The 27500-nt window shown below is 41.2% G+C and overlaps 2 protein-coding genes across 4 annotated transcripts in view; one reads left to right on the plus strand and one right to left on the minus strand.

The window, feature by feature from the left end:
• LOC143283174 (tubulin alpha-1 chain-like) overlaps window positions 1-11622 on the plus strand; it is a 15152-nt gene extending 3530 nt beyond the window's left edge. For 2 of the 3 annotated variants that reach the window (XM_076589348.1, XM_076589363.1), the window contains exons 2-7: window positions 4270-4591; window positions 6094-6303; window positions 8129-8391; window positions 8899-9039; window positions 9563-9778; window positions 10404-11622. In XM_076589348.1, the coding sequence (XP_076445463.1) occupies window positions 4270-4591; window positions 6094-6303; window positions 8129-8391; window positions 8899-9039; window positions 9563-9778; window positions 10404-10706 (1455 nt within the window). In that variant the 3' untranslated portion in view covers window positions 10707-11622. Of the gene's footprint in view, window positions 1-957; window positions 1321-4269; window positions 4592-6093; window positions 6304-8128; window positions 8392-8898; window positions 9040-9562; window positions 9779-10403 lie in introns of those variants that run through there. The other variant, XM_076589357.1, reaches the window with a different exon arrangement.
• A 435-nt stretch (window positions 11623-12057) lies between these two features.
• LOC143292191 (J domain-containing protein-like) lies at window positions 12058-23622 on the minus strand. The gene is made up of 5 exons (XM_076602376.1): window positions 23509-23622; window positions 23130-23208; window positions 19263-19402; window positions 17433-17631; window positions 12058-16017 (listed from the first exon to the last, which is right to left on the minus strand). The coding sequence occupies exons 1-5, from the start codon at window positions 23584-23586 to the stop codon at window positions 15929-15931; spliced, it is 585 nt and encodes a 194-aa protein (XP_076458491.1). The 5' UTR covers window positions 23587-23622; the 3' UTR covers window positions 12058-15928.
• Window positions 23623-27500: the final 3878 nt, after the last annotated feature.

The raw sequence follows: 27500 nt of genomic DNA on the forward strand, positions 1-27500 counted from the left end.
AATAGTAATATTTAAAAGGCGCAAAATCTTGATTAAGTCAGCTCTAGGCGCACGCGCGCGCACACACACACACACACACACACAAGATGATAAGTAAGCAAATAAATGTAAAACATGCAGACACATGTTCACACACACACACACACACACACACACACCTCCCGTCCAAGGAAACACCCCCTCCCCACATCTGCGCCTCACTCTCCCCCCCCCCCCCCCCCCCCCCCCACCCCGGGCCCCATTTTGTTTTTTTTGTTTTGTTTTTTTTTGGGTTTTTTTGTTTTTTCGTCTGACATCACTCGAAGTGAAAAGACGTCAAATCGATTTAACGACACACACATCATAACGATACTCCCAAAAGACACCACCACCACACAGACTGACGGCAGGACAACTGACACTAAAAACGAGTCGATCCACAAAGTATCAGTATTAGTATCAGTATCAGAAGCTCAAGGAGGTGTATTTAAAAATGAAATTAAATAAATAGATAAATAAATAATAGATAAATACATAAAAATACTACTACTAATAATAATAATAATATTTAAAAGGCGCAAAATCTTGATTAAGTCAACTCTAGGCACACGCGCGCACACACACAGAGACACACATACACACACACACACACACACACACACAAGATGATAAGTAAGCAAATAAATGTAAAACATGCAGACACATGTTCACACACACACACACACACACACACACACACACACACACACACACACATGACATACATCCACAAAGTCATGCCTTACAACAAAAAAAAACAACAACAAAAAACAAAGAATCTTTAGGTGCTTACGAACTATACCGGCGCTGCTTAACTTAAAGTTTAAATATGACCAATGACGCATCTTCATCATCTGGCCACAAACACATCAGCAGGTATGAGTAGTTGGCCTTCGGAAGGACTGACGGACGATGAGTAACGTCGGCCGCTTTGTTAGTCAGGAGTTCTGTTCGGCTTAAAAGCCACGTGCTAGCTGAGGGGCGGATCATAACCTTTGTGTCTTGCGCCCGATCTTTATCATCAGGGGCAAGCCAGTTAACTGCTGAGCGAGACGTGAAAGTCGAATTTTTGTGTTGTTGTTTCAGTACACCTATTTTCCTTCGCGACACCCGGCCACAACTTGAAAAAAAAAAAAAAAAAAAAAAAAAAAACCAACTATACTCTTGCTTTTGGTGGCTGCTTGCTCTACAGTAGTTGATTAAAAAAAAAAAAAAAAAAAAGTTTCTAATCATTTCTGTTAGTTGTATAGGTTTCTTCGTGATTTTAGCTGTGCGTTTGAGACGAACCTTTCCTTCAACATGGTCAGTGGGCTTCTCTGTCTTTCTCTCTGTCCCTCTCTGTCTTTCGCTCTCTCTCTCTCTGTTTCTCTCTCTGTCTCTCTCTCTTTTTCATTCTCTCTATCTCGCCGTTTCTCTATTCCTTTGTCTCTCTGTTCTCTCTCTCTCTCTCTCTCTCTCTCTCTCTCTCACCCGTTCTCTCTTCCTCCCTCTTTCTCACCGTGTGTGTGTGTGTGTGTGTGTGTGTGTTGTTGTTGTTAGAAGTGTTTATCCATGCAGTTATCTGGTTTGACATAATTTGAAATTCCCTTTTGCAATTTTTTTCTTTACTTCCTCAATTCTGTGTTTGTCATATTATGAGAGAGATCTGGGTGAAAACACGCCTCGTGTGCTCATTCCTTTCTTCCAAATAGTTCGTTCATGCATGCACGCATTGATTGATTGATTCATTCTCCTCTCTCTATCTCTCAGGCTGTCTCTCATTACACACACACACACACACATATATATATATATATGTGTGTGTGTGTGTGTGTGTGTAGACACACACACACACACATACATATCTATATATGCACACACGTACATATATGTGTATATGTATACATAATGATGTGTGTACGTGCGCGCCCATAATCAGTCAAAACTGTACCCCGCCGTTTCTCCCTCTACCTGTGTGCACGGGTTTGTTCTAACGTCAGTTTGTATGCATACGTGTGCCGGCGCGAACGCGCGCGCGTGTGTACATGTGTGTGTGTGTGTGCATCAGTTCGAGCGGGCACTGATGTATGCGCAGGTGTAGTGTCCATGTGCAACTGCGGGGTGCTCGTTTGAACATCGTTGGAATGAGACCAGGACATTGGATGACACAGCAGGCTAAATTTAGTTCACAGCGCGTACGTGCGTACCGGCCACTGAGGTGAAATTCTGACTAACTTCTCAAAAACAGACATTCAGATCACATACTGACTCACTCTTCAAACAGGAATCCATGGGAAATTACTGACTCTACTTATCGAAACAGTGATGTTTGACTCAGCTTCTAAAACCATGCGCAAGTAATTTCAAGTATCCTTTATAACCGTATTAACTGTGCAGAGAATAAGTCAGTAAAAATTAATCACTGATACAGACGTGCGGTTGAATTCCGACCTTCACAGAGTGTCTAGTATGAATTAGATCGTTTATAGATAGGCCACTGTAACTATCTAGCTCTTGTCTGTCCATTATAGTTGCTTTATCTTTTCGTTGGCTGTAACTACAGCAGATGGCCAACTGAAGTGTAACTTTGTCCACACTGTCGATGAATCATCCTGGCCACGTCGTACAATTGAATTGTCTTGTTATAGGCCTCTGTACTGTATGTACAAGGATGATGGCCTACCACTCATTTCAGTCAAGATGAGAAACAAATGTATATGCATATTTAAGATAAATATCTAAAAACAAGTAATTGAGTAAAAGATTTTTTTTTTTTTAAAGAAAGAAAAAGAAACGCGTAGCAGCTCAGTCCCTTCCTTTGTGCGTCGTGTCCGTGAGAATGTTCGTGATCCTGCATGTGTTGTGTGTGTGTGTGTGTGTGTGTGTGTGTGTGTGTCTGTGTCTGTGTGTGTGCGTGCGTGCGTCTGTGTGTCTGTGCTCGCGCGCGCGTGCACGTGCTTGCATTCTGTCCAAGAGCAGCTTTTATGTGCACACTCTGAACTTGAAAAAAAAAAAAGAATCAGTAATGACCCATCATCATTGTTGACCCGCAGACACCAATAGTAGTTTCAGGTGTTGAATTCAATGTGTTTTTCCAACAGGAAATACAACCTCTGGTGTACAGGATAACAGGGGGCAAAATCGAGCAGTCTAGGCTTGACGACATAGTCCCCTGTCTTACCACCCCATCGTTCAAAGCCCAGTTTGCATGTTCTTTTTTTTCCCCCATTCATTTCTTTTCCGTTTTCCTTTCTTTCTTTTCTCTTCTGCCTATCTGTTTGTTTGGGTTTTTTTTTTTATTACAGAGTTAAGGCTTTTTCCTTTTCTTTTTTTTTTCTTTTTTTCGCTGAACTTGGCTCTAATGCACAAGTGACATGACACAAAATATCTATAACTTATTTCAGCTCACATGTCTGCATCCTGTACCCCTGCTAACTCTCCCTAAACCATTCATCATCTCCATTTTTGGTTCTTTATTTTCCTTTATGTTTCTAAAAAACAAAAAAACAAACGAAAAAAAATCCCACCTTGGTGTTGGGTGGGTGTTGGTGTTTTGTTTTGAGTTTTGTTGCTGTTACTGTTGTTGTTGGGTGCGTTTGTGTGTGTGTGTGTGTGTGTGTGTGTGTGTGTGTGTGTGTGTGTGTGTGTGTGTGTGTTGTTGTTGTTGTTGTTGTTTTTGTTATTGTTGTTGTTTCCTCCCTGCTGTGGACGGAGGCGCCACAGTAGAGTCGGGTAGGCGTTTAACTTCCTGATCCAGTGTTTATGGGTCCAATGCCCCGTTTCGGCATGGCACTGTGTCCTTGGGAAGAACACATCATTTTACACCGCTTTTCCTCACTCCACCCGTGTGGGCCAGTGACTGGGTATCTGACCGGTCGGGGAGGGGTTGTAACGGCCAGGCCGGAGTAGAGGAGGAAGAGAAGCAGGAGGAGAGGATTGGGACCCGTCTTCATATCACTGCCGATCCATTGACACAGTGGCGGCGGGATATGAATTCACTGCCCCGATAGCCGTAAAAGGTCATGTGAGGACCTTTAACATAACCTTTTAAAACCACGTTTCTATGTTGGGCCGTTCTAGTTGGTCAGTATACCAGGACTAAAACATTTCTCTTTGATTGCTCTACCACCACCACCACCATCACCTCCCCGCACACACACACACACACACACACACACACACACACACAGAGTGAGAGAGAGAGAGAGAGAGAGTGAGAGAGCGGCGAACACAGGTTGTCTTCTAGCCTTCAACCTTTCAACCTCCTTGCAGCGCGAGGTGCTCAGCCTTCACATCGGTCAGGCCGGAGTGCAGATGGGCAGCGCCTGCTGGGAGCTGTACTGTCTGGAACACGGCATCCAGCTTGACGGACATCAGAAGCAGCAGCAGCAGCAGCAGCAGCCCCCCACCGCCTTTCAAAACGGGGGTGGTGACGATGACCCTGGAGAAGATAACGGAGTTCGTCCGTCAGCTTCAGTTGCAGACGTCGGTCCGGTTGTCAACGGCGCGTCCCACCTGTCCTTTTTCAGCGAGTCTGAATCCGGGAAGCGAGTTCCACGTGCTGTGTTCGTGGACTTGGAACCTACCGTTGTGGGTGGGTAACATAGACATGTATAGTGTAAACATATATCTCTGTGGGTGGGTAATGGCGGCGCTGAGTTGTTAAGGACCCATATATATATATAAGTGGAGTGATGGCCTAGAGGTAACGCGTCCGCCTAGGAAGCGAGAGAATCTGAGCGCGCTGATTCGAATCACGGCTCGGCCGCCGATATTTTCTCCCCCTCCACTAGACCTTGAGTGGTGGTCTGGACGCTAGTCATTCGGATGAGACGATAAACCGAGGTCCCGTGTGCAGCATGCACTTAGCGCACGTAAAAGAACCCACGGCAACAAAAGGGTTGTTCCTGGCAAAATTCTGTAGAAAAATCCACTTCGATAGGAAAAACAAATCAAACTGCACGCAGGAAAAAATACAAAAAATGGGTGGCGCTGTAGTGTAGCGACGCGCTCTACCTGGGGAGAGCAGCCCGAATTTCACACAGAGAAATCTGTTGTGACAAAAAGAAATACAAATACAAATATCGGCTTTGCACCCATTATTTAAATGTCAAGTTATGCAGTGTTGATGTCTTGGTGTTTTTTTGTGAAGGTTTCGTTGTTTGAGAGTGTGGAGTCGAAGGTACTATGGAATCTGCTGTGGTTTTACTTAGGTCTATGGGCTTTTGTAGTGTGTTTGTGTTCTAAGCGGAGTTCCAGAAATACAGGGGTCTACCGCGAGCTAGAACCGCCATCTTGATTACTAAGGCTATCTGCGCGAAACTGGTTGTAGGCTATTCCAGGCATATATCTGTTTGTGTGTCTGTGTCACTGTCTGTGTAGGAATCTGGAGCCAGCATTTTTTCTTTTCTTTGGTGGGTAGCTTACCGATACAGAAATTGTGTTCACGTGCCCAGATATTTGTCTGTAGTTAAGAGGATTTGGAACTTATCAATGCTGTTGTCCAAGGGAAATTGTGTTGTGGTTGTCACTTTCTGTGGGCTTTTGTCTGTGTATTCGTATGTTTGGCGGTTTGTCAGTGTGTGTATGTGTGTGTGTGTGGGGGGGGGAGCGTTGGGGGGGAGGGTAGGGAGGGGGGCGGGGGGAAGGGTGTGTGGATGGGGGTGGGTGTAGGGGGATTTCAGGGAGTCTCCTAGATTTATTTAGCTATTCAGTGGACAACTAGTCGTACCCATTGCACACACATACCCACACCCTCTCTCTCTCTCACACACACACACTCACACACACTCTCTCTCTACCCCTACCCCCTCCACATGGACATACACATTTCAACTTTTCCAACAAAATATACATAATCTCCATACCCACCTCGATCCCTTCTCCTTCCAACCCATCCCCAGTCCTCTCCCCCGCAACACACACACACACACACACACACACACACACACATCGATCCAGACATCCACCAAAAGCCCACCTGCAACAAACATAACAGACCGTTAGATCTACAAGCTTGTAATTACAGATCTACTTCAAGTCCGTGGCCTAAAAATAAACCACATAACGACAACATTTTCTCCTCCTCCGACGCAGATGAGGTTCGCACGGGAGACTACCGACAACTGTTCCACCCCGAGCAGCTGATATCCGGCAAGGAGGACGCGGCCAACAACTATGCCCGAGGCCGCTACACGGTGGGCAAGGAGCTGGTGGACGAGGTGGTGGACAGGGTGGCTCGCCTGGCGGAAAACTGCGAGGGCTTGCAGGGCTTCATGCTCTTCCACAGCATCGGGGGTGGCACCGGTAGGTCTGGGGTGGGGACAGACTGTGTTCTTGAAGGGGTGGGAGTAGGGGTTAGGGAGAAGGGGGGGTGGGGGTGAGGTTGTGAGTGTGACACGTGCGTTTTGGTGGGTGGGGAGTGGGTGTGAGCATGACGTGTATGTGTGTGGGTGTGTGGGGAATTGGTGTGAGTGTGGCATGTGTGTGTGTGGGGTGAAGGGTTGGGGGGGAGGAAGGTATTGGGTGTGAGTGTTGCATGTGTGTGAGTGTGTGTGTGTGGATGGTTGGGGAGATGGGTATGAGTGGGGTGCGTATGCGTATATATGGGTGGATGGGAAGTGAGTGTGGCGTGTATGTATGGATGGGTGGGGAGCGGGTGTGAGTGTGTCATGGGTGTGTATTTTTGGGTTGGTGGTGAGCGGGTGTGAGTGTGGCATGTGTGTGTATATGTATAGGTGGGTGGGCAGTGGATGTGTGGTGTGTGTGTGTGTGTGTATGCGTGGGTGGATGGGTTTTGGGTGTGAGTATGGTGTGTGTGTGTACATGGGTGGGTGTGGAGTGTGTGTTTGGGTGTGCATGGAATGGGTGTGAGTGTGGCATGTGTGTGTGGACAGAAGTAGGAAGAGGAGAGGTAAGTGAGGGGGAAATGGGTAAAAAAAAAAGGAGTGGGGATCAGATCTGTTATTTTAGTAATAATAATGATACATTGTACTTATATGGTGCAAACTCCCAGTGGATGGGCTCTAAGCACCTCACATGAAACAGTACATATATATTAGTGCATTATACAACACAAGAGCACATGAAGACGTAGAAGTGGACAACAAGATCAGTATCCACCAATACAATACTACAAATTGCAGATATATAAATAATCGGAGGAAAAAGGCACAACACACACACACACATACACACACACAGAGTCACATACACACACACACACACACACACACACACACACACACACACACACACACACACACACACAAGCCCACATGCTCATGCACCAACCCACAAGCACACACACCACAGGAATTCTACAATGGAGGGGGGGAGACAAGGGGAGTGCAGAGGGTGGGAGGAGACAAAGAACTATGCTTCGTCACATCCAAAGGCTATTTTGAACAGGTGGGTTTTCAGTTTACTTTTGAAAGAGGACAGAGTTGATGAGTGCTGGAGATCCAGAGGAAGATAATTCCAAACAGAAGGTGCTTGATGCTGAAAAGCCCTTTGACCAAATGTCTTTGAAGAGACTTAGGGGACTCAAAGGAGCTTTTCTCTAGAAGACCTGAGAGAACGGGATGGAGTGTGAATATGAAGGACAGAAAAGTAAGATGGGAGGAAATCTTCAAAGTGGCGATAAGCCAATATTCCAATTTTGTACTGAATTCTGTACTGTATGGGCAACTAATGAAGAGGGGCTACATGATCTTTCGTTTTTTGCTTTTTGAGAACAACTGGCAGCGTTGTTCAAGATCATCTGAAGGCGTGATAATAGATCAGAAGGCAAACCAGAGATTGTGAGAGGAAAATGAGAAGGGATGGGAGGTGTGATTGTTATGTTGTGTGTGTGGAGAGAGAGGTATGAAAAGGGGAGGTGAGAGAAATGAAGTGGGTATGAGGGGATCGGGAGTGCATTGTTGTTGTTGTTTGTGTGTGTGTGTGTGTAAGAGAGAGAATGTGATACCATACCTCCCACACCCTTCTCTTCTCTCTCCACCTCCCACCACCCCTCATTCTAATCTTCTTCACTCCTGGTCCTCTTTCTTTTCTTTTTTATTGGGGGAGGGGGGTGTTTATATTTCACCTGATCACCTAACACAATGTACCCCCCTTTCCCCTCCAACAGGTTCAGGCTTCGGCGCACTCCTTGCCGAGCGGCTGTCAGTGGACTTTGGCAAGCGGTCCAAGCTGGAGGTGACCATCTACCCGGCTCCCCAGATGGCCACCTCAGTGGTGGAGCCATACAACTCGGTGCTGGCCACCCACACCATGCTGGAGCACAGTGACTGCTCCTTCCTGCTGGACAACCAGGCTATTTATGGACTGTGCAAAAAGAAGCTGGACATTGACAGGCCCTCCTACACCAACCTCAACCGCTTGATCAGTCAGGTAAGTCAGGAGGGTTCCAGCACCAACCTTAACTACTTGATCAGTCAGGTAAGGGGGGTTCTTACACAAACCTCAACCAATTGATCTGTCAGGTAAGTAAAGAGTGTTCCTACACCAACTTCAACCGCTTGATCAGTCAGATAAGAATGCCAGGTTCCTAAACTAAATTCAGCCACTTGATCAATCAGGTAAGTAAGGAGGGTTCCATGAGTCAGGTGAGTAAGGGGAGCCAGGCGGGATGGGGGATGGAGTAAGTGTGTTATTTGTGCGTGTTTGTGTGGGTGGGCTGGTCATGCTGTGTGGTGGTGTGTTTAAAGTTGCCTATGATCTGTATGGGGTGAGGAAGAAGGGTATTTGTTGCTCTGTGTGTGTGTGTGTGTGTGTTGCTTTTGTCTACCTGCATGTACTTGCACACATTCCGTGCATGTACATGCATGCATATATTTAATTTTATGCATGCATGTTTCCTTTCAAGAATGTGCGTATCAACATGTGTATCTGTCACAGGTGGTATCTTCCATCACTGCCTCCTTGAGGTTTGATGGCTGTCTGAACGTGGATTTGAACGAGTTCCAGACCAACCTGGTGCCTTACCCCCGCATCCACTTCCCCCTCACCACCATGGCACCCATCCTGTCCTCTGAAAAGGTATGGCACTGTCAGGCATCCCCATCTTTGGTAGTTTTCTTTCATTTACAATAATCTTACCTTTTTTTTCTATCCTCATTTTATTATTGAACAGTTTATGTAGATGTTTAATATTAGAGTCCAAGGTTGTTTGAAATGCACTTTGTAGTGTGTGTGAGTTTGTGTGTATGTGTGTGTGTGAGAGAGAGAGAGAGAGAGAGAGAGAGCACGTGTGCAGGCTTGCAAGCGCATGTGTATTCAAGTGAATCTAAGTGTGTCAGTGTCTGTGTGGATGTACGTAATGGCCTGCGTTTGTATACATGCACATGCACGTCTGTATGCATGCATGTATTCAAGTATATGTGTGTAATGTAAAGTACCCACCAAGCAAAACATGCACAGATAGTCAGTTCAAAAAAATATCCCCCAGTAATCTTATCACTTTGTTCAGCAGATGATAATGATATCTCCAGTCATGAACAGCAAGTCTTTTATTTGTAGATGCCTTTGCTGCTTCAGAACTTCTTACTTAACCGTCTTACAGGCTTACAGTGAAAGGATGACTGTAGGGGAGATCACCAATGCCTGCTTTGAGGCAGACAACCAGATGGTGGAGTGCAACCAGCAGAATGGAAAGTACATGGCCTGCTGCATGCTGTACCGGGGTGACGCCACGCCCAAAGACATCACCACCGCCATCGCCAAAATCAAAACCAAGCGCACTATCCAGTTTGTCGATTGGTGTCCCACTGGGTTTAAAGTGAGTGTGGAGAGAATGGGACAAGGTGTGGATGTTTGTGCGTGTGTGGGTATGTTTGTATGTGTGTATGTGTGTGTGTGAGGGAGAACTAGAAAGAACTAGAGAGAGAGTTACAAAAAAGACATGAGCAATTGTGTTATCGGGTAAGTAATAATAAAAATATCAACAAATGCTTACCTATTGTGGGTGATGGCAGTCATGTAATAGTGCTAGTACAGCTTACCCATTGTGGGTGATGGCAGTCATGTAATAGTGCTAGTACAGCTTACCCATTGTGGGTGATGGCAGTCATGTAATAGTGCTAGTACAGCTTACCCATTGTGGGTGATGGCAGTCATGTAATAGTGCTAGTACAGCTTACCCATTGTGGGTGATGGCAGTCATGTAATAGTGCTAGTACATGCACAAACGTGTGTGTGTGTGTAATTGTATATATATGTAGCATACATTGTACACACTTGTTTGTGTACTTGTGTACTGTATGCATACATGCATGTGAGTGTGCTTGGTGCATACTCTTGCATGCACCCTCGACATTGTTGCTTATACCCTCATCCGCGTCCTACCTCTGTCATAATAATGATGACGATGATGAAAACCATACAGACTGTCCCTCATTTTCCAGGTGGGGATCAACTACCAGCCCCAGACTGTGGTCCCAGGTGGGGACCTGGCCAAGGTGCCCCGCAGTGTCACCATGCTCACCAACACCACTGCCATCCGGGAAGCCTGGGCACGCCTGGACCACAAGTTTGACCTCATGTTCTCCAAGCGGGCCTTTGTGCACTGGTATGTGGGGGAGGGCATGGAGGAGGGGGAGTTCGCTGAGGCCAGAGAGGACCTGGCTGTCCTGGAGAAGGACTATGAGGAGGTGGGAGCTGACTCCTTCGATGGTGATGATGAAGATGAAGATCAGGATGAATATTGATTTTTGATAATACTGGATGATTCTGACCAGGACAAATATTTCTGTTTTTATCTTATTTTGTTGCTTTGCAAGAGTGGTGCATTCGTTGAAAGTGTTTCAGTCTTGGGTAGTAAATATGCAGTGGTGCAAAAGGATGAGTGAATGAACACCACCATAACAATTTCCTGTGTTTTTTTAACATTGGTGCAATTAAATCTCTTTTGTCTTGTCTCTGGTTGTTGTTTTTTTAATATAGACTGTAGATGCTGACGACTCTGTTCCGGATGAATATTGATTGTTGGTGCTGAAGAGCATGAAAAGGATGAATATTGAATGCTGATACTGAAGACCTTGATAAGGACAAACACTGATTGTTGATGCTGAAGACCCAGATCAGGATGAATATTGTTTGTTGATGCTGATAACCATGATGAGGATGAATAACGATTGTTATCAGACAGATTTATTACTACTCCAGATCCAAAAGTTTAAGTGCCATGTGAAAGTATTCATTGCAGCATAAGATCCGGCTTTGGCTAGTTTCCCATCCATTTCCTTTTCTTTCCTTTTTTTTTTGTAAAATAATAAAGGATGAGCTGCTCTAAACTGCTTCACTCTACAAAAAGAACAGCACAAGTTTACCACATTCACACACATGTATTTTGTTGAATAGTTCTGAAGTAAAACATTTTCAATGATTAATTTCATTCATTGACTGGTGTCTATGTAACTTTTCTTCAGGACTGCACTGAATTACAGAAATTCTGAAAAACGACCACATTAATTTTATTCATTGACTGTTGTCTATGTAACTTTTCTTCAGGACTGCACTGAATTACAGAAATTCTGAAAAAAGACCATGGGACTTGCAGTAAAAAGTTTGACTGATAACATTGTTGAACAATTCTATAAAATAAAAAGCAAGACTGAAAAAGTGCATATTGTGTGCGTGTCAGATGTCTGAGCATGAAAAGACTTTGTGAGAGTATGTGTGTGTGTTTGAATGAATACAATGTATACAAATAAAGAGAACATAAGCTGTGACTGTGTGTGTCACTTTGAATAAATATTTAGATGGATGTGAATACGACAATATCATAACTACACAGAACCAATAGCTTTAAAAATCACCAGACTAAATACATTCCATTTGAAATATGACTTGTTGAAAAGAAAATGCATCCTTAAATTCCTTTACATTGTAGGCATATGAATGCATGCTTGTATGTGTGAGAATAACATGGATTAGAGAAATAGAATATAAAAAATAAATAAATAAATAAAATAAAGGTAGGATCAACATACCATACACAACACACAACCACACATGCACACAGAATTACAGAAGAAGAAGAAAAAAAAGAATCAAATTCATCATTTTTATTTACATGCCACATAACCAACCCATCTACTGGTGTGTATGGAAGCTTTTTCACCATCTATAAAAATCAATGAAATCAATAATTACACATGAACATGGAGATTATTGGCATCAATTACAACTTTAAATTATTGAACACCATACCACAAAATAAGAAATACAACCAGCCACATTTTTCACAAAGAAAAGGAGCCAGTCAAAACGTATGAATCACATTGGATAAGCCACCCAGTATAAAACCACAAAACAACCAAACAAAAAAGGATAACAAAATAATCTTACCAAGTATGGAATAAAGAAAGGAGAACGGAAGATGAGAAATTCATAACATAAAGGATAACATAAAGAGTTATGTAGTAAAAAGCAAGGGGAAGGGTAACAAAATGAAGGGTAAAATATTAATGAAAGGCAAGGGAGGAAGGGTTGGGGGTTACTAAAATAAGAGTTATATATTAATAAAAAAAAGAAAAAAAAGGGGGGTTGGGGAGGGCAAGGATGAGGGTAGCAAAGGAATATATAAATAATGAAAGCCAAGGAGAGGCAAGGGGTAGGGTAACAAATGTCACCTCACATATCAGAAGAACCTTAATCTGCATCAAGTATTGAACCACTCTCCACTGCTGACCATGAGTGCCAATGACACCAACTGATCCAGTTCCCTGTGGTATCATTTTCCTCAGAAGATAGCCTGAGCAAGAAGCAGCAAGTACCTAACAATACCAGATGTGTGTCGCTAAAACTGAGTAAACAACACAAGACAAGAGAGGCATGGCCTTCAAGACTCACTTGTGATAAATTAAGTCCCCTAGCATTAATTACAGAGTAATTTCCCTTTTTTTACTATCTGCACCAAAACGTTTGCAAAATAAATAAAAATTCCATGCTTAGCAAAAGAAGTTCCTGTTTGAACAAAAAATGATAATAATGACTCCTCTTGTTGTTGTGTCAGAATAAGAGGTCAAAGTGCCAAGTTTAGAGAATACAAAAAATATAAATATAACAGTAAATGTAGTTAGGCTTCTTTTTTATTTTTTTGTGCCCATCCCAGAGGTGCAATATTGTTTTAACAAGATGACTGGAAAGAACTGAATTTTTCCTATTTTTATGCCAAATTTGGTGTCAACTGACAAAGTATTTGCAGAGAAAATGTCAATGTTAAAGTTTACCATGGACACACAGACACACACACACACACAGACAACCGAACACCGGGTTAAAACATAGACTCACTTTGTTTACACAAGTGAGTCAAAAATGGATCAACCTACAAAAATAGAATGCATACAAAAACAAATATGTGAGATGCATATCCCAACAAACAAATAAATAAACAGCAACAATGAATGCAGATCGAAAGTCATGGAATGTTACCTGTAACAATATACTGTATACCACCCTTTCAAGTATTTCCAGACTTTAACATCAACAACAAAATACATTTCTAAATGTGTACAACATTAATCACAACAATAGAATGTCACAATAAATGGATGGATCTGCAGGAATGAGATGTCATTGCCAACATCATTCCATGTACACATGAAATTATAAACATGACACTAACCCTACACTATGTGAACACATTTCAGCGATATACATGCAATTATTAAATAAGACAAAAAAAACAATCAAAATGGAAAAAAAAATTGTATACAGTTGAGTCAAATTCCTGTAAGGTATGTAAGACAGGCATGACGAAACAAAAGCTCATCCATACCTGATAAAGTTTAGAAATCACAAATTAATTCATATCATATTCTTCTTTAGATTTAAACCATGATTATCACCTAGTTATAACAGCAACAAATCATACAGCAGCAGTAATGAACTATGCCATGGCCACAAACAACAAAATTTCATCATTTAACATGTGCTTGAATAAGTTTTAATGGGAAAAAAAAACCTACGCAAATCTATATTGACGCAGCCATGACAGCATTAGCCTTGTCTACTGGAATAAAGATTTCCAGGGATGATAGCAACAGTCATAAGGACATTGGCTACAACAAATGGAATGAGCAGAGGAGGGGAAAAGGAAAGAACATCAACATGATGTATTTTGGTGTTGGGGAGGTTATATGTGAAAAGGAGATGCTTGATTTACATGAATAAAACTGAAGTCTGATATTAAAATATTGTAGAACAGGGGCTAACAAAAGAATTTACAGATTTTCTGATTAAGACTACTCAGCTCCCCCCACCCCACCCCCCTCTCCCCCATCCTCCCCTTTTTTCTGTTACATCCTTTATAGCAAAAAGTATTGTGGAGGAGTGAAACCACAGCTAACAATGGCCTTTCACTATGCAATTTTACAATTTTTGTCTTGAACTTTTCATTTGAACTGACTGGAAAGACTGAGGAATGGAGTTGATATCCAGTAAGAATTACTGCAACAGACTCAGCAGTGCAGGAGATTACAGTTCATTTCTGGTTTCCTGTTTGGCAGAATCAGAAATATTCCTGTCTACTTTTTTGACTGGATCAGTAGATGTCAACATGGACAAAATGTCTAACAGGAAAAAAGCACATCAAGTTTTCTTGGGTTTTTAAATTTTTATGTCTGATTAGCCGTGTAAAAAAATTAAAATAAAAAAAATTAAAAAAAGATTACTGTCTGAAACTTCATGCCAATGGTTTAGCCTATCACATTAATATTTATTTCATTAAAGCTCTGTCTACAACATTTCATATTCATGTTTTTTATTTTGTTATATTCCTCTTCTTTTTTAAAAGTTTGGTCTCCTACACTTCACGCAGATTTTCTTCTTTTTTTTCAGGGTGGGTGGGATTGGGGGTTAGATTTATGATATTCCTTAATATTGTGAGAGGCTCTTCCCTAATGTTTGATGACCAGCAGCCAGGGATAGCAAACCTGCTGAGTCACTCGTGAATGAAATGGCATTTGCTTGCCACTGTACAATGTGCTCTCATGCCAATGATCAAGAGAGAAAATGAGCACCTTTCAGAGTCATTAGAAACTAAACGGAAGTATTTTCATCAACAATTTTTTCATACTCTCTCTCTCTCTCTCACACACATACACACACACATTATTATTAACATCCATCTCCCTCCCACATACACAGTCTACTACTGCAGCTTAGTGTCTGGAACATGTTTTGCCTTCACATAAAGCATCACATACAAAAATGTGTATGAAAAGTCATTTCTGGGTTGGCTTTTGTGTATATGGGTTTGATAAAAGTGTACATTTCTCCAGCAGTCATTTGATTATAGGTCTCTTTTATGTTACCTAGGTAAGACTAGATCAAAATCCACCACATGAATAAATCAGTAATTATGCATCACACTGTAGCATGTATTTCATCAGAAATCATCAGTATGTAATTGAAGAAAAGTGAGAATACTATCAGGTTTAAAACTGGGCCAATCTGAAGTCAATTTGCCCATGAACAAAATATAAATGCATCTTAATTTTCATTGCACTGAAAATGCAGCAAAGTAAATAACATGTTTCTCCATTATAACTGACAGCAAATACCCATGTGAGGTGGCTGGGTGTGTGTGTGTGTGTGGGGGGGGGGGGCGAGGGGGAAGACCCTAATGCTAAAAACCTGCTAAACAAGAACACAATGACACACATCCTTTTTTTAACAGTGTGCAGTCCACTTTTTTCATTAATTAATAAATAAACACACAGCATATGAAATCAAGAAAAACAAAGTGCGAATACAATCATCAGAATTATTAGAATGACATAGACATCATCATTTTGTTGAGAAGAGTAAAACCTGACAATGTATTTTTCTTTCATGGCTAAAGCATTTTAAGATAAATCATAAAATTCATTTATATCCACTTTACCAGGAAAGGCAAAATAAAATATTTGACTGAATCTGTTCAGATCTCATAGTTGCGGAATTTCTTCAGCAAACCTGTTCCAGCTTGGGGTATCCACTTCACCTGATCGCCTGTTGCAAATGGTTTATCTGCAGAGGAAACAGATGACGTGACTGACATTGTGCTTCACAAAATGACCTGTCAGTTGTATGAAAGTACGCTTGCACAAACACGTACACATGCACACACACATGCACATGTGCATGTGCATGCGCACACACACACACACACACACACAACTCCACCCTTCACCTTGCTTGCAATCAAAGACAAAAAAAAAAAAGCAATTTTTGTGTCAGAGTAAAATCATTATTTGTTTTATGTCTCGTCCCCGGGTCGTCTCTCTCTTTACAACGCAAGAAGAACAAATGCCAGTATAAAAGTAAAGATTAGATTTGTAATATTTATCTGATTCACTGCAGTTAGGTTTTCACTAATTTCTGGTCATTGATCTGAAGTAACAATTCTGATTGAAAACTTCAGAAGGACATAAGATTATAGAAGAGTTCTTCCAAACCACCACCACAACCTCCATGCCCAGTCACTACCTCCACCTCTCTAGAAAGATGAACAAACAAACAAAAGCTATATACACAGTCATCCACAGATGCTACAGGAAACTAAAACAAGAGACAGAGCAGTGATATCAGATAATTAAGTGACAATCACTGCGCTCCCGGCACTGCGACTGCAGCAGACAAATCTGGGTGTGGCTGTGTATGTGGGATGAGCAGCATTGGAGTAATGCCACTGGAACAGTGCAGATGATGGGGCAGCAAAAAAAAAAAAGAAAAGAGAAGTGGTAGCAATAATGAAAGCTAGTGAGGTTGCAGGGATGTCTACAAGATGCGGGCAGGGAATAAAAAAAAAATATGCAGAGAAAGAAAAATCTCCTTTTGTCACATGACTCATGTGATAACTTGTAATTAGCAGCTTGGCCATGATACAGACCAATTTCAGCTTCTGCCATTCCTTTCTGCTGGTCAGATCTAAGAGAATTGACGAACAATATCTCTGTCCACACCACCCTCCTGTGGTGTAGGTGATAATCATAAATAAACACTGAATAAACTTCTGCCTCATCATCATGCAAAACACACACACACACACACACACACACACACACACACACACACACACACATTACTGGTTGTTTTTTTGTTTGGTTGGTTGGTGTTTTTTTTAATAAGAAATGAATCACTGAAAACAGGTGATGTGTAAACTGCACCTTTTCTCTTTTTTTCTTTTTTCTTTTCTTTTTTTTTTTTAACAACAGCAAGAAAGAAGAACTGAAAAGTAAAAGTTTTGTGCTGGAATGTGAACATCCAACTAAGCTGGGCAGTTCTGGCCACACATAAAACCACCTATCCAAACTAAAAAAGCAGGACAAAATAGACAAGCGCAGCATAACCCTAGATACAGTTCTTACATCCTATAACACCCATATAAAAAAAACTGCATATGCTGTTTTAAAAATGCACACAATTAAAAACGTGTAACACACCTCTGGAGGAAAAGGTGAGATCAATCTGCTGTGCCCGATGGTAGGAAGAGGCCTGCTGAGGCACAGGAGATCTCTCCCTGTTTTTCTGACTCTCTGCATCCAATCTGTCACTGTCTCTGGATTTCCGAGAGGTCCCTGCCATTTCACTGTCAGCAGCAACAATTTGTGGCTGAGGGGCTTTGGTTGCCCAGTGCATGGACTGCAACATCAAAGGGATGAGTCAGTTCCGTGCGTATATCTATGAGACTAATTACATAAGGTATTCACTGTATTGTACCATTTTAAAATAGATTTTTAATTCCTAACCATAAGTGCTAAGAATAGTTTCATACAAAATGTTAATATTTTCCAGGCTTTCTACTGGGCAAGGTGGATGAGATCTCTTCACAACAGGTACCAGGATTTCTATTGGGCAAGGTGGAGGAGATCTCTTCACAACAGGCACCAGACTTTCTATTGGGCAAGGTGGAGGAGATCTCTTCACAAAAGGTACCAGGCTTTCTATTGGGCAAGGTGGAGGAGATCTCTTCACAACAGGTACCAGGCTTTCTATTGGGCAAGGTGGAGGAGATCTCTTCACAACAGGTACCAGGCTTTCTATTGGGCAAGGTGGAGGAGATCTCTTCACAACAGGTACCAGGCTTTCTACTGGGCAAGGCAGAGGAGATCTCTTCACAACAGGTTACCAGGCTTTCTATTGGGCAAGGTGGAGATCTCTTCACAACAGGTACCAGGCTTTCTAATGGGCAAGGTGGGGGAGATCTCTTCACAACAGGTACCAGGCTTTCTATTGGGCAAGGTGGGGGAGATCTCTTCACAACAGGTACCAGGCTTTCTAATGGGCAAGGTGGGGGAGATCTCTTCACAACAGGTACCAGGCTTTCTATTGGGCAAGGTGGGGGAGATCTCTTCACAACAGGTACCAGCTACAGACTGGGAAAAGCAGTAGATGGTCAGAAATAATTACTTTTCCCTTGATGATTTCTATATAAAACTGCATGTTGATCTTGTTAACAACACAATGTCAATAAAGATCAGCCATTGATCCTTCAGTTTGTGGTTTGTTTCTTTCATTGTGTGCAAGCGTGAGAGTGTATTCATTCTGAGATCTGCCTGCCCTAATCAGCAAAGATATATATATATATACATGCACACAGAGAGAAAATAATTACACACAAAAACATATGTGCATACTCCACCTACACACACATGCACATGCAACCACAAAAAAACACACTCACTCACACAAATACACACACACTCTCATACACAGCTGTATCCCCCTCCCCTTTTCCATTTTCTTCCATATTCTAACATTTTACATCAAATCAGAAATCATAAGAGAGAGAAATTCAAGATTCAAGATGAGTTTATTCATGTATAGGCCTAGGCCCCTTATGAAGGAGAATGTGAACATCATTTTACAAACATTACACCACGACACTGTGAGTATCTATAAACACAGTCAAACAAAAAGATAACTGCATTACAGTTCAATGTGTAGAACAATAAAAGAAAAAGGAAACAAACAAACAACAACAACAAAACAACAACGTTAAAAGAGAGAGAGAGACTGAGACACAGAAAGAAGATTAGATAGGTAGCTAGACAGATAGATGTAATCTTAGGCCAGCCTCTCTCATGTTCAAACTGCACAACAAAAAGTATGCCCTGGCCCATTTTACTTGCTACTGGTAATGAGTGTAATATGTAAATAAAGGGAAATTTTCTTCCTAAAATTACATTTATTCTAACATACTCTGGAGTATGCACCAGTGGGTCACGGTAAAGTATGTGCAATTAAATATAAATATAAACGTATACACGTACGGTATGTACAGCTCCCCTCAGTCCACACCAGTCCTCATAGGACATGGCAATTCCAGAATGGCGCCACTTGTCATACTTTGACCTGCTGTCAGGGTCTGTAAGAATCTCCTTAGCTTTGGTTAACAGGGTAAAGCGTTGGGCTGAAAAAAAGGCAAACGAAAAAAAAGAAAAAAGAATCATGAACGCTGTCTGTATTGGACAAGTATATTTGCAAAAAATGACACTATACAGACAGTGGTTGTATGAAAAAGTAAAGAAAGAATCAATGAATTAAGCAAACAGAAGAAACAAAGATAACAAGAAAGAAAGAAAAGTCAGATTAAGAAAAAAGAAAAAGAAACAGAGGAAGTGAGATAAGGAAAAAAAGAAAAAGAAACAGAGGAAGATAAAGACAATGTCACAATGAATGGAATCAGTAAAGCTCTAGAACTGTTAAGTTTCCATGCAAGCACCTTTCCCAAACTCTCTCTCTCTCTCTCTCTCTCTCTCTATATATATATATATATATATATATATAAGTATTTTAACAAAAAGTATGGTGGGGATGGGGAAGTCCCCCCTAAAATGATAATTCTGCTGTCAGTGTAACTTACTGTCAGAATTTCAAACTGCTGTACTTGGAAAATAACATACCTCCTGCTTTCCAATTACTGATCTACATCACCCTGGCAATAAACTGACCGGTTTGGTGAACCTGACCTCACCAGCTGTAACAGATTAAATTTAATTTAGCCCATGATTGTGTTATAATAAATAGTGTATGTATGCATGTGTGCATGCATATGTGCTCACATATGTGCATGCATTTGTGTGCGCACGAGTATATCCAGCCCAAATATGGCCTACTGCTGTCTGCTGTCCTGTGATTGAATACAAATACTTTCAAACTTCTGCAAGTCATGATTTTGTAGTTTGTCTTTTGTTGTTGGTGGTGGTGGTGTCTCCAGCCTTGAGCTTTGAGCTGCCTGACATCTATGCAGTGTACATGGAGGTCAGGACTAATCATCTAACTGCAGTTTGACAATTCTCACAATTTTCTGTTTCTGTTTGCATTTAACACTGTGCAGGGTTTAAGATTTAAAAAAGAAAAAGAAAAAAAGAAAGATAAAAAATTACTTCCACTTATCTTTACCCAGTGCGTATCAGGGGTTGATATTTTGGAGTGTCTGGCATTTTCTTGATTTGGATCTCTGAGTTTAAGAAAATCTTCCTGTTTATACACATACACCCCTCCCCTTCCACACACACACACAGAGGCACACTCACGCTGATACACATAGCAAAATATCCCACTGTGTCATCAAAACTCTTTTTTTTTCACGTCCCAGATTCCATGTTTGTTTTTCAACTTCTCCCTTAGTCGCGAATGGAAAATTAATCCTCTGTCCCAATAACAATGTAAATGCACTAACAAGAAATGCAGTGACACATGAACGTGAGCATGTTCTCATGCATGTGCATGCATTCAACTGCTGGCATGCCTGCATGTATAATTTTTATATGCACTCCTGAGTGACTATATATACAGTATATACATGTATAACGAAGCTGAGTTTCCTGATATGGGCGTATGTGTGTGTGCTTGTACAAGTAAGTGTGCCTCTGTGTGTGTGTGTGTGTGTGTGTGTGCCGTGGAAGCTGCAATACGTAGCCTAGAAATGAGTGTGTGGATGAGGGAGGGGGGGGGGGGGGGGGGGGGGGTTAGAGGGGTGCAGGGTAATGTGTGTGTGTGTGTGTGTGTGTGTGTGTGTGTGTGGGCTCATGTACATTTATGTGTATTTGATTGTGCTTTCATATCTGTGAAACTGCATGTTTGGTGCATATTTGTTATGCATGTGTGTGTATAAGTGAATGTGTGTCTTATTATTAGTAGTAGTAGTTCTTTTTTTATGTATTTATCTATTATTTATTTATTTACTTATTTCTTTTTACTTTATTTTATTTTATTTATTCATTTATCTGTTTATCATATAATAAATGGATTACTGAAAAACAAACTGCAACTATTCTTCAAGTACTAAGAGAGCACTAAACAATTCTTTTTATTTTACATACCTATCAAATAAAAAATCTTCACAAATAATTGATAATGCACTTATCAATCATATCATTTTCAAACGCTCTACAAATGTCTTTCTCTCAATCTCCCCCAGATCCTTCCCTCTCTCTTGCCTCTTCATTCCCCCAATAGCCCCACTCCTTCCCCACCTGACCCCCTCCTGCAAAGAAAAGCATGATATTTACCCACTTCCATAATGAGTTCTTTTTATTCGTTGCACAGGTGGATATAATTACTGAGTTTAAAAAAAAAAAAAAAAAAAAAAAAACCACTCAAGCTACTCATAACAACATTAACCAACACACTTCTTACATGGGCAACATCTGCACACATAATACAATTACTGTCATAATGTCTCATGCCTGAATGAAGTGTGTGTGTGTGTGTGTGTGTGTGTGTATGCGCGCGCATGCATGAATGTGAATCGGACAGAGGCAGAGAGAATGTTCAGAAACTATTATTTTCAAATTTATTATTAGAATTAAAAAAAAATAAAAATAAAAATAAAAATTCATTGTCTACTGTAATCACTGTCATTCATGGGGATTATTCATGCCTCCTCAGGTACTCCCAATAACTTGAGTGAAGATGTCTTAAGTGATATCCAATCTTTTTGTGCTGGAGGGATCCCTGTGATACTTCTGATTCAGCTGACTGGCAAATCACAGTTGTGTTTTCTTTGGGTGTTTTTTTTTAGTTTTTTTTTTAGCACTTTTGTTGTTGTTCACAGCTGCATACTCCATAGATAATGTCCAATTTATCTTCTTCAAAATAAGCCCTGAAAGTGAGACAGCACCTTTGCAGTCAGCTTAGCCTAACTATAAACAATGCAATTTCATTTCTTCAGAAATAAAATTGTTGTAAGCCCATCACATTACAGGGCAAAAATCCCATATATGGATTGGATTGAAGTTCTGGATGGCAAGGTATGTTCACATCTCATGCTGGGCCAATATGTGATCACAAGGAATTCACCCAACAAGCACAACCCAAGTTTTTATTAACATTTACCACTGCTGCTCCTGAGGGTTATAGCATTTGATTGAGTTTGCCCAACTATATATGACTCACCTAACTGGCAAAGGCAACCTGGAAATCAACAGATAAGCCTGAGTTGGGAAGGGCGTTCCAACATGGACTCTTGAGGGAAATTTATGCGAAATACCTACTTCATATGTTGAGCTTACATGTTCACCGCTAGTCTGATAGTTTTATAAATCAGATTTGAACTGTACCTTTTGTCCCTTTTTCTTTTTTTTCTTTTTTTATCCTTTTCTTTTTAGTAAAGATTATTGCTGTATACACTTAAAATGGTTTGCTTAGTAAGAGACTAACGGAGCAAATGACTGGACAGATAATAATAAATGCAGTTACTTCAGCCCCAATGCCCCAATGGAATAATACATCAATGATCATTATGTCATACTTTAAACATGTTAACATTTATAGATATTATCTGTGACTCACTCACTCACTCACTCTATCTATCTATATGTGTGTGTATATATATATGTGTGTGTGTGTGTGTGTGTGTGTGTGTGTGTGTGTGTGTGTGTGTGTGCCCATCTATCAACCTATCTATTTATATATGTGTATATATCTTGTTAATTGTTGTGAATTATTGTGAAACCTTAAAATGATTCATGATTTGTACCTGTGGATCAACAAAAAACAATAACAACAATAAACAATAATAAAATAAGAAGGAAAAAAATAAATAAAACAGGTCAACTGGCTATCTTTTCATAAAGCTTCAATCTCATGACGTAAGTCATAGTGTCTTTTTCAACTCTTAGTAGAAGTCTTACCTGCTTCTGCATCTCCGGGATGCTTATCTGGATGACAATCAAGGACACGTGCTCGGTACTCAGTTGTTATCTGCTCCTCCTGTGAAAAAAAAAAAAGAGATGAGAATGTGTCACATAGCATGTATTGCTACTATCATCCACAGATCTCTGACACTACAAAACTGCCATCATCGTGTGTGTCACACAGCATGCATTGTTACTATCATCCACAGATCTTTGATACTGTAAAACTGCCATCATCAGCACCGTCCCCTGCACGTGAATGCAAGCCCCTCTTCCCACCCCTCTACACACACACACACACACACACACACACAATAAACATAACTTTGTCAAACTGACAGCCTTTGTTATTAATCTCAGATAAATGAGCAGTCACCGTGGAGTGTTCGCTGCATCCAAGTATGCTGTAGTAATCGTCAGAATCATTTCTTTCGAAGGACAAAATCTTGTCCATTTCTCGTGCTTCGTCTTCTCTTGTTGTGGTGGACGTGCTTTTTAAGTCTCCGAACGGAAGAGTGCACGGGCGGTAAATCGCCAAGCTTCGGCTCGGACTGTATTCTGATCGGATGTTTTCGGATAAATATGCCAAGAAAATACTCTGTGTGTGTGTGTGTGTGTGTGTGTGTGTGTGTGTGTGTGCGAAGGTCATGCAGGCATCGGCTGTTGCTTTTTTTTTTTTTCTCTCTCTCTCTCTTCTTTTTCTTCCTTCACCGCCCCTCGCCCCCCCACCTCCCTCCCACCCACACCGGCAAACACCCCCCACACATAATAATGTGAAATCATCTTTAATTGACGTAGTCTTTTTTCTCCTTCTTCTTCTTTTCCTTTTCCTTTTTTCCGGCAGAACGAGCAATTTTTTTTGTTGTTGGCAGCTTTTTTGGGGGGAGTTCAAGTTTTGGTGTTTTTGTTTTCTTCTCCCTATATTAATGACACTTAACATGAACTGAGATACTTTTTTCCAAAAAAATTCATAAAGTAAGAGCTAGGAATAAGACGGCTGAAATGATTCATATGGGGTTAGTCCTGATATGATTATTTCACTTCACTGTTGAGAAAGGACACAGAAAGATCGCGTGAAACTATGAATCACATCATCCGAGTTAAATTAAACATTACGCACATGTAAAACAGAGAAGAAAAAAGACTCGATCGATCGCAGATACAACTGATTTTGGCTATGTGGTCAAATACGAACCTTCTTGGTACTTTGGACTGTCTTAGAAATTTACATAGATAAACTGAAAATATGACCGAATTAACTTGACGCACACGACCAATTTGCTGAAGTAGAAACTACTGAAATGAAGAAATTGTGGTGTGTGCTTCCCCTCCCCTTTGAAACATATATTGTAAATAGTTACAAAATGACCAAAACCCACCGGCCATGAACTATACAGGACAATCAAAATATATATAGGCTACAGCTATAGTTATCAATAAGAAAAGGCAAATATCTTTTATAAATTCGGAACTTAAAACTATTATAGTCCAAACTAATTTAGGATGAGCCTCCTGTATTGCAATGATCAGTCATCTCCACTGCATAGAACTTTCAACAACAATACTGCTACTATTTACAAATAAATTCTTCAGAATAGGAATTTAACAGGCTGTTTTTTTTTGTTTTGTTTTATTTTGTTTTGTTTTTTTGTTTTTTGTTTTTTTTGTTTGTTTGTTTTACTCGTTTGACATTAGCTCTTATGATAAACACAGTTTGTTTTTGTTTTTCTCACTTTGTCCTATTTCACACGGCTAGGCCTATACTGATGCTGGTATCACATCACACCAATCACAAAACATTACCCCCCAAAAAACAACAAACAAACAAAAAAAACCCAGCAAACTTTAACGAAACATAAAGAATTATCGTTTCGGTTAAATAGGTTCGAGGACTCATTTTCGGGGATGGTGAATTCATATATGAATATATATATATATATATATATATATATATATATATATATATACTGTGTCTAAAATTCGGCATTGGAAGCTAGGTGGGGCCCAATCCTAGCTCTCCTTCCGCCGTTTTGACCTTCTCCAACCGAAGTCAGGTACTCATTCACACCTCATGGGTGGAGTGAGGAAAATCAGGGAGTAAAGTGCCTTTCCCAAGGACGCAACACAAAAAGGAGGATCGCCCTGACCACGTAACACCAGGTCGAGACAGGGGATCGCCCTGCATGACCATGGATCAAAAGTCCATCGCCTTAATTCCCACCGATTCTGCTATACAGTGCCTTAATTCACCGTGTTTGTGTATTGGAATACACACACACACACACACACACACACACACACACACACACACACACACACACACACACACACACATTCTCAGTTTATCGGAACCTGCTGACTGAAACAGTTACGAGGTCAGGTCTGGAGCAGACTCTTTCAGCTATAATTTTGTATTTGTATTTGTATTTGTATTTCTTTTTATCACAACAGATTTCTCTGTGTGAAATTCGGGCTGCTCTCCCCAGGGAGAGCGCGTCGCTACACTACAGCGCCACCCATTTTTTTTGTTTGTATTTTTTCCTGCATGCAGTTTTATTTGTTTTTCCTATCGATGTGGATCTTTCTACAGAATTTTGCCAGGAACAACCCTTTTGTTGCCGTGGGTTCTTTTACGTGCGCTAAGTGCATGCTGCACACGGGACCTCGGTTTATCGTCTCATCCGAATGACTAGCGTCCAGACCACCACTCAAGGTCTAGTGGAGGGGGAGAAAATATCGGCGGCTGAACCGTGATTCGAACCAGCGCGCTCAGATTCTCTCGCTTCCTAGGCGGACGCGTTACCTCTAGGCCATCACTCCACTTTTTTCCTTATTGGAGTCAGAGTCCCAGTGCACCGCAAGGATATCGTGTGTCATTTTTATCTGGGTCTTTGAATTTTTTGTCTTTGTCGTTGTCTTATCTAAAATTCATTTTGTTTTCCTTTCCGCACTGATCGGGTATCAGTTCATGTCTGTCACAAGTTGATTTTTTGAGAACCATACGAAGCATTTTTAGCAGGCGGAGAGCTTAAATTGTACTGCATGATATGACTGCACCATATGATGAACGGTGTGGAGATCGCAGCTTAATGTATACGAGCTGCTCTTTGCTTGAACAGGCCGGATAAACATGTCACGTTTCTCTTTAGCTGATGCCAGGTGAAATAAAATTGACGGGCGCAATAGCCGAGTGGTTATAAGCGTTGGACTTTCAATTCAGAGTCCCGGGTTCGAATTTTGGTAACGGCGCCTGGCCGTGGGTAAAGGGTGCACTTTGGAGATTTTTCCGATCTTCCAGGTCAAACATATGTGCAGACCTGCTAGTGCCTGATCCCCTTTTGTGTGTATACGCACGCAGAAAATCAAATACGCACGTCATAAAGATCCTGTATAAACATAATCCATGTCAGTATTCGGTGGGTCCGGTTATGGATCGAGACACGAAAATACCCAGCATGCATCAACCACGACAGAAAGTCATCGGCAAGTCGATGTTGGTCGTGTGACGGAAAGAATTAAGACTGAAGAAGAAAAGTTAGCAAGGCCCGAAGACTGCAGTGCTCTTCACGGAGCGAAACTGACACTGCCTGTCACCAATTGATGTCAGTGCCAGCCCTTTGGGGGTTTACGGTTTTCATTTGAACCTCATCCCCGCATTATAATCAACCATTGGATTTATCATTATACTTGAACTTTCCAAACAAGAATTTACATATACATAGCCCACGAAATCTTGCGTATTCCAATACATGCCTTTAAATATACATGACCAGAAGTATATGCATCTATATAGATCAAATACTGAAGTTTAAAGCACCGACAAAACTGATATATCTTGCCCAGCAGTGTGAAATAACATGGCTGAATGATTATCATAAAAAAGCCGAAAATCCAATCGTTCTTAAAAATCATGTCTGTCTCTGCATGTCTCTCTTATCTGAAAGCATCAACGAATACACTCGGTGATCGAGAAGTTAGTAAACTTCACAGAACACATTTACCAAACGTTGCCAGTTCAGTCATAGAGTAGATTGGGTTTCAGAAGAGGCGTGCTCGCACTGAACTCATTGAGGAGAGCTGTTGTATAGTAATTTGCAACATCAAGCATCCTTCAAGACAGACTGAGCGAAAATCGATGCCTATGGCATGCCATGCGTGGGTGGGTTCTTCCCAGTTTCTGGACAATGTGCGTAGCATCTCTCTGTATCATTCTCTCTCTGTCTTTGCACTCGAACAGGACGTATCCTTCTGTGATTGAGCTTATTGTTTAATATCTCTTTCTACTCGGGCGGTCAGAAATCTGGGCCAGTGGTAACCCTGGTAATTCTGTTTTTCGTGGCGCTCCTTTCTCCCTGTTTCTATCTCCCT

This window comes from Babylonia areolata, chromosome 1 (assembly GCF_041734735.1).
Source record: "Babylonia areolata isolate BAREFJ2019XMU chromosome 1, ASM4173473v1, whole genome shotgun sequence".
NCBI classification, from domain to species: Eukaryota; Metazoa; Mollusca; class Gastropoda; order Neogastropoda; family Buccinidae; genus Babylonia; species Babylonia areolata.